Source organism: Lethenteron reissneri, chromosome 64 (assembly GCF_015708825.2).
Source record: "Lethenteron reissneri isolate LAM-NWPU_2019-01 chromosome 64, ASM1570882v1, whole genome shotgun sequence".
Classification (NCBI taxonomy): domain Eukaryota; kingdom Metazoa; phylum Chordata; class Hyperoartia; order Petromyzontiformes; family Petromyzontidae; genus Lethenteron; species Lethenteron reissneri.
The window spans coordinates 8,689,311-8,697,304 of record NC_083842.1 but is presented as its reverse complement, the minus strand read 5'-3'; the positions used below and the strand labels follow the sequence as shown (position 1 = coordinate 8,697,304).

General features: G+C 48.8%; 1 protein-coding gene across 1 annotated transcript; it reads left to right on the top strand.

The window, feature by feature from the left end:
• Positions 1-1,936: 1,936 nt before the first annotated feature.
• On the top strand, positions 1,937-7,404 carry LOC133359202 (uncharacterized). The gene is made up of 4 exons (XM_061577627.1): positions 1,937-2,216; positions 3,512-3,582; positions 5,381-5,564; positions 6,589-7,404. Exons 1-4 carry the CDS (start codon positions 1,952-1,954, stop codon positions 6,684-6,686), a joined length of 618 nt encoding a protein of 205 aa, XP_061433611.1. The 5' UTR covers positions 1,937-1,951; the 3' UTR covers positions 6,687-7,404.
• Positions 7,405-7,994: the final 590 nt, after the last annotated feature.

Sequence of the window (7,994 nt, the reverse complement as noted above, 5' to 3'; positions counted from 1 at the left end):
GCCCTGAGCCAGCCACTCCAGCCCTGAGCCAGCCACTCCAGCCCTGAGCCAGCCACTCTAGCCCTGAGCCAGCCCAGCCTGCCACTCCAGCCCTGAGCCAGCCACTCCAGCCCTGAGCCAGCCATCTCCAGCCCTGAGCCAGCCACTCCAGCCCTGAGCCAGCCACTCCAGCCCTGAGCCAGCCACTCCAGTCCTGAGCCAGCCACTCCAGCCCTGAGCCAGCCACTCCAGCCCTGAGCCAGCCACTCTAGCCCTGAGCCAGCCATCTCCAGCCCTGAGCCAGCCACTCCAGCCCTGAGCCAGCCACTCTAGCCCTGAGCCAGCCACTCCAGCCCCGAGCCAGCCACTCTAGCCCTGAGCCAGCCACTCCAGCCCTGATCCAGCCACTCCAGCCCTGAGCCAGCCACTCCAGCCCTGAGCCAGCCACTCCAGCCCTGAGCCAGCCACTCTAGCCCTGAGCCAGCCATCTCCAGCCCTGAGCCAGCCACTCTAGCCCTGAGCCAGCCACTCCAGCCCTGAGCCAGCCACTCCAGCCCTGAGCCAGCCATCTCCAGCCCTGAGCCAGCCACTCTAACCCTGAGCCAGCCACTCCAGCCCTGAGCCAGCCACTCCAGCCCTGAGCCAGCCATCTCCAGCCCTGAGCCAGCCACTCCAGCCCTGAGCCAGCCACTCTAGCCCTGAGCCAGCCACTCCAGCCCTGAGCCAGCCACTCTAGCCCTGAGCCAGCCATCTCCAGCCCTGAGCCAGCCACTCCAGCCCTGAGCCAGCCACTCCAGCCCTGAGCCAGCCCACTCCAGCCCTGAGCCAGCCACTCCAGCCCTGAGCCAGCCACTCCAGCCCTGAGCCAGCCACTCCAGCCCTGAGCCAGCCACTCCAGCCCTGAGCCAGCCACTCCAGCCCTGAGCCAGCCACTCCAGCCCTGAGCCAGCCACTCCAGCCCTGAGCCAGCCACTCCAGCCCTGAGCCAGCCACTCCAGCCCTGAGCCAGACATCTCCAGCCCTGAGCCAGCCACTCTAGCCCTGAGCCAGCCACTCCAGCCCTGAGCCAGCCACTCCAGCCCTGAGCCAGCCACTCCAGCCCTGAGCCAGACATCTCCAGCCCTGAGCCAGCCATCTCCAGCCCTGAGCCAGCCACTCCAGCCCTGAGCCAGCCACTCCAGCCCTGACCCAGACATCTCCAGCCCTGAGCCAGCCACTCCAGCCCTGAGCCAGCCACTCCAGCCCTGAGCCAGCCACTCCAGCCCTGAGCCAGCCACTCCAGCCCTGAGCCAGCCACTCCAGCCCTGATACCTTTTTTTCCAGCAGTGTCCTGCTAAGGAGGTGGCCATTGCTTTGCGATTCTAAGTTAAGTAATTTGAGATTTAATAAGTATAACCCGTAAAACAAAGTTTTTCACTCTAAATCCTTTATATGCGTGGCGGCTAGAGTCCTCTCGTCCTCTGGCTTGAGATGGCTGCCACCTATGGGTCAGATGATTGCCTGCCAGTATTAAGCAATTGGTAATTAAATACTTAATTTGTTTTCCCTAAACAGTGTAACATTTTGGAAAAATGTTTTCACGAACATTAATTGTCTCGCACAACGAGTCTGTGTGGAAAATGTCAGCTCGATTGGATCACGGGAAGTGGGTTAAAAAACGACCGAAAGATTTGCACGGTCGTAAGCAAGCACGCAAGCAAGCAAGCAAGCGAACTTAATATAAAGGATTTAAAAATAAACTAATTTCAAAATTTTTAAATATTTAAACCACGACACAACGTCGAAAAGTCTTTATGGTCCGCTGCGAAGCAGATGAAATTAAATCGTAGAGTTAATACACCTGCAGTATTAACCAGAATGGTATTGCAACAAGCCGCAAGATATGCAATCGCTCAGCAATGTCACTGCCCCAAATGTAAACAACTCTAAGCAAATATAGTAAAGATTCATACAAATATGATGAGTTACACCCATGCAGCTCACCGGTGACTCTTCTACGCCCATGAAATCTAGCCCCGATCACCAGCTTTATAAAGCCCACTTGGATACCAGTGTTTGTAAATCAGTCACAATGAGTCCTCTCGTGCAGAGCATCCTCGCCATGGCATTCTCCCTTCTGCTGCCCGGGAAAGTCTACTCGGACAGCACGGGGCTTCTGGCCGTGGGCTCATCACTGAACTCCAGCTCTGTGGCCATGTTCCAGAACCAAATGGATCCTCGCCAGGTCTCGGCCAGAGGTAAGAGATGGGAAGAGTGCCCCGTGTTAAGAGGGCTAAACTCAAGATCGTCAGCATTTGCAAGTTGAAGTAAAATGCCCATCGGAAATATAGTCCGCCCATTGTTCATCTGGGCAGTGGTTGCCCTTTAAAGTGACTGGCCCTTGCCACGGGGAGGTGGAATTTCTACCACTGGCTTCGAGGCTGCCTAACAAATATTAGTATTGACCTATGCTCATTTTTTACGGAAATGCATTTAACTACGACGTTGACACACTAGCAAGGTTCCTCGTTAAAATGGCATGCTTTAATGCCCGGCCATGGGAGTCTAACGCTCGCTGTCTTCTCAGTGGTGACGCGAATGTGTTGCGAGCAATCCACTCTGCGCTTTATCATCTCCAATAAAATAATGTGGTTTAACCATAATAGTGAATATAAATGCGTCGTTAAACCCGCCACTAACCCGACACAGCCAATTAGTAAGGTTTGTGACGTCAACGAAACATGCCCAATTCGTTCCTAGTCCAGCAAACTGCTGTGTTGGAGAGTAAACACACAACATTTACAATTCGAGTACGACGTTTCACCGGTAATTACAACCAGCATCATCAGGCGAAAGCGAGAGTTGGCGGGTGTAATGACACATTTATATTCATACCATCTAACCCAAAAAATACTCTATCCTGGATAATATCTATCACGAAAGCCTACATGTTTAACTGAATGTGGGTTACATCTTCTTGGTTCTTTCGGTAAAGCCACGTAGAATGGAAATAATAAAAGAATAAAAATAAAACATAATAAAATAATTCTCACGACGTTTCGGCCACAACGCAAGCAGCCGTCCTCAGGCGAAGAACAGGTCTGTCGATAAGACAGAGTCTGAAATGACTTTACCGAAAGAACCAAGAAGATCGAGATAGTATGTGTGAGAGTGTTTATTCAAATATGTGGCTGTAATGGGGTTATATCATGGGCTGTATGGGGGGGGGGGGGGGCTGCACTGTGGCTATTCATGTGCGGTAAGTGTAACGTTTGATATTTGATTACTTTCTTTTAAAATTTAACAGTAATTATGTATTTCTTACGTGAAAAAAGTAGTTCCAGTGGAACAATTTTCGGGCTGAAACGTTACTCGGATCTCAACACGGGAGGAGTCAATGTGAAAACTACGATCGTTTAACGAGTTTTCGCTCAACCGAGTACTTTTCGCGGGACGTATCTCACTCGTTAAGCGAGATACGCCTGTATAAGTAACAAAGACACATGGTCACTTCATCTCCCACTCCCGCCCGCTCCCCCCCCCCCCTCTGTAGCCGTTTCATCGTGTTACACGTGCACCGGAGGATCGTGCAAGGTTGAGAAAACATGCACCGAGGTTCCCGACGTAAGTTGCTTCACTGGATCATGAGGTCGCCAGGCCATCAGGCCACGTTCAATTGGAACTTACGCATGTCATCTTCTTGGTTCTTTCGGTAAAGTCACGTAGAAGGGAAATAATAAAATAATAAAAATGAAACATAATAAAATACAATTCTCACGACGTTTCGGCCACAACGCAAGCAGCCGTCCTCAGGTGGAGAACAGGTCTGTCCTGGTCGGTCTGTCCTGGTCTTCACCTGAGGACGGCTGCTTGCGTTGTGGCCGAAACGTCGTGAGAATTGTATTATTATTATGTTTTATTTTTATTATTTTATTATTTCCCTTCTACGTGACTTTACCGAAAGAAGCAAGAAGATGAATCCCTGCTGTCACGAAAGCTTTAAATCGAAATTTACGCATGTCAGTCAGTCTGTTCTCCGATAACGCGTGTTTTCATAGCGCGAATTGGATGTAACGTGAATGAATGTATAAGGGAACAATTTTTTGTTATAATGCGGATGCCAATTGGAAATAATGCTACCCACGTGCCTCGGTCTTTGTTTGACCTGAATACGCATCTCACGTGTTTCTCGCAGAATGTGAACTATCGATACACATGCAACGATCAAAGTCACTGTGTGCTCTGCTTTCTACCGTGCGTTTTCTCACCGAATCTGACCTCGAGAAGTATTACTGCCCCCACCACCTACTCCAGTGTTCTTCACACATTTTTAGAGGAGGGACATTTTCGCCGATTGGACATCATCAGTGTGAGGGCAGCCACGCCGCCTACAAGGGGTTGTTTTCACATTTTGTGTATTATTAATAATCAACGTTTTTGGGTTTAGATCGCGTTATTTATAAATGTGTCGTAACCCTCCACCACCCGACACGGCCAATCAGTAAAAAAAGTGTCACGTTGACAAAAGACAAATAGTTCACTGCTTTAGCCCACCGGTGTGTTGAAGAGTGAAACCACAACATTTACAATTTGAGTAGCACGACGATTCGCTGGTAATTGCATCCAGCATCATCGGGCAATTCCGCCAGAATGGCGAGGCTCTGCTCTGTCTCCCGTTCTTATATAGAGCAGCAGCAGGGTGACGTCATCATTAACTCATCAGGTGCAAAGATTTGAGGGGGGGGGGGGGTATTGTAATTATATACTAGATTAGTAATCAGGCAGTTGTTACGATTGGCCGTGTCGGGTGGTGGAGGGTTACGACACATTTATAAATAACGCGATCTAAACCCAAAAACGTTGATTATTAATAATATTGGTCGCGAAAGCCTACGTGTTTAACTGACTTTGTGTATTGTTGGGGGGGGGGGGGGTGCACGTCAGGGGCCGCACAAAAGGCCACCAGGGGCTCCTGGTGGACAATAATGAGTTTGGATTTTTAAATCCTTTATATTAAGTTCGCTTGCTTGCTTGCGTGCTTGCGTGCTTGCTTGCTTAGGACCGTGCAAATCTTTCAGTCGTTTTTAAACCCACTTCCCGTGATCCAATAGAGCTGACATTTTGCACACAGACTCGTTGTGCGTGACAATTAATTTTCGTAAAAAAATTTTCTCCAAATTTTTACACTTTTTAGGATTTTTTTAATATTTAATTACCAATTGCTTAATGCTGGCAGACAATCATCTGACCCATAGGTGGCAGCCATCTCAAGCCAGAGGACGAGAGGACTCTAGCCGGCACGCATATAAAGGATTTAGATTGAAAAACTTTGTTTTTACGGGTTAATTTTTTCTCCTTACCACTGCTGCTGCTCTGACTCCAGTCTGCCTGCTGTCTCCTACGCCCATGTTCTTGTGCTCAGGCCGTGTGCATCACAGGATTCATGGACGCTGTCAACTTGGAGATGCAGGGCTGCGCAAGTAAGTCAATCTGCGAAAGCTACAGGAAGGCCTACAGCTGCATGGATAATGCACCCATCGTGGGCTTCTGCTGCTGCTCGTCCAGAAACTGCAACTCGGACAAAAACACGTGCATCAGGGAGATCGGTGAGTGTGCCTGATGGAGGGGGGGGGGTTCTTAAACATCTCTCGTTCGTTGGCGTCAAATCCACGGCTAGTAATGTCCGAGGCATGAATAACCGGTAGCACGTGCTACGTAATCGCCTTCAGTTTCTACTGCCGCCGCTAACAACCCCTCCGTTGCCATTCTCAAAACTACAATCACCATATTCTTAGGTTTTTTTCGGTAAAGTCACGTAGGTAAAACATTCAAATTAATAAAAGTAAAATAAAATAAAAATCACGACGTTTCGGAGGCAACAAAAGCTTCCGTCTTTTTTTTTACTTGATACAGCTGTCGGGCTGTGACGGTTCGATGATCACGTGCCATCACCATCACCACCACCATCATCAATCACCACTGGTGAAACCACCAATATTAAGTGCCAACATCTTCATCACCGCCACTGCTATCGGTATCTTCATGATCAACGTGCAACAACGAATGCCATCATCAACATATGTTCTTCATAATCATCACCACCACCACCACCGTCTCCCTACTTTGAACACCACTTCCACCATCCCCTACCACTACCGTCTCCCCCACGGTAACACCAACGACAAAGATCCCCCGTATAGCCTTAACGCACAGTTGGGGCAAGTGCTGTTAGCGAGCACCCATGAAGGCCGAGACGGCACACGAGGGGGTGGGTGGCCAGCACCACACACACCCGCCTTTGTCTCTCCAGTGGCGATTTTTTTTTTTACACACCACCGCACCAGGTACTCATTTAAAGATGAGTCGACCTAGGGGAGAGCCCCAGGACCGGTTCAAATAATCGCCACCGGTGTGTTGGCCGTGAGCGGGAATCGAACTAGCACACGCTTCCACGAAGATTTTCATCTTAGAGGTTGTCGCGTGGGTCTCGGTGTCTGCCGTGCAAGTCACTGACTGCTGTGTTCATTCCGTGGGCTCAAGCGCGTCTCTCTCTCGCCCACGCCGAGAGAGACGCGCTGCGCCACCTGATGTTGGCGCTAACGAGGCACGGCTCTGTGTTTTTTTCCACAGCCAACCGGTGCCGCAACGGGGCTGGTGGTCTTGGCGGCGGCAGCAGCTGGACTCTGGCCCTGCCTCTCGTGACACTTTCGGGGTTCCTGCTGCGCTGATTAGGCTGGGCAAGGGACCTCGACTCCACACCCTCCCCTCCCCACCCAGCCCCTCCCTGCATAGACGGACACAATCATCTCCCGTGGGCTGGTGTAACCAGGAGGTTCCTACCAGTATAACCGTGGGGCCTGTGTCACCTGCACCTAGGCCCTTATGACCTCAACGCCCTCTATACTGTAGTGTGAGTTGGGGGCTCTTGTAAAACACGATTATAATTACAAAAAAATTCAAATCTAGGACTACAGACGATTTCTTAGCGAAATTGAGTATTTGAATAAGTGTTATGGTGGTCGTATAACCCCCTGGCCAACATTGCACAGGGGAGGTCTTCGTTGAGCAGTGTCGATTGCGAAGGGTTGTAAATTATGGTGTCGCCCGTCATAATGGGTTCATATCACATCTTTGATTAACACGGTCGGCTATGTACGGTGCGAAAGAAGTTCAACGTACGTGCTGTAGCTACTCGAAATGTTAGAAATTATTCGATTGCAATGTATTTTTTAAAAATCAAACCATGAGTCTGGATGATTGCAATTCTGCCTGCTTGAGAGATAATACATCTACCATCTATTACAAAGCAAAATGCAATGGAATCTGGAATGTGAATATTTGAATGCAATTAAAGGTACTAAATCAATGCGCCGATTTCTTTATATCAGTGTGTCTTTAACGTAAAAAAAAAATCCCAGTTAATGTTACTAACATAGCGGTGGTGGATATGCACGCCTGTAACCCAGGAGGCCGTGGGTTCGATCCCGACATTGACACCTGCTGCATATGTAGAGTTTGTGGTGTCACTCTCCACGTGGTGGTGTGGATTTTTTTCCAGGTCCTCCGGTTTTTCCTCCACATTTATAATCAACACCACGCGATCGTGAGCCCCTTTGTTGAGCTCTTATTTGTGTTAAATTTCGATTTGAAGCTTTCGTGACTGCAGGGATTCATATTGTTGGTTCTTTCGGTAAAATCACGTAGAAGGGAAATAATAAAATAATAAAAATAAAACATAATAGAATTAAATTCTCACGACGTTTCGTCCTAATGACGCTGTCTTTCCGACAGCTCTGTTTCTTCACCTGAGGACGGCTGCTTGCGTTGTGGCCGAATCGTCGTGAGAATTTTATTTTATGTTTTATTTTTATTATTTTATAATTTCCCCTCTCATTTGTGGCCAGGTCACTTTTGAAACAGAGCTATATATTCTTTGGGTCTTTCGGTAAAGTCACGTAGATAGGTTCAAAGAAAATAAAAAAAACACGACACCATTTGAACCTTCTTTGCCAGTAGCAAAATATGATAATTGGTTT

Coding starts and splice junctions, on each gene's coding strand:
- LOC133359202 (XM_061577627.1), top strand. CDS start 1,952: ATGCAGCTCACCGGTGACTCTTCTACGCCCATGAAATCTAGCCCCGAT. Junction 2,217..3,511: donor TCGCCAGGTCTCGGCCAGAG/GTAAGAGATGGG, acceptor CCCCCTCTGTAG/CCGTTTCATCGTGTTACACG. Junction 3,583..5,380: donor CATGCACCGAGGTTCCCGAC/GTAAGTTGCTTC, acceptor TCTTGTGCTCAG/GCCGTGTGCATCACAGGATT.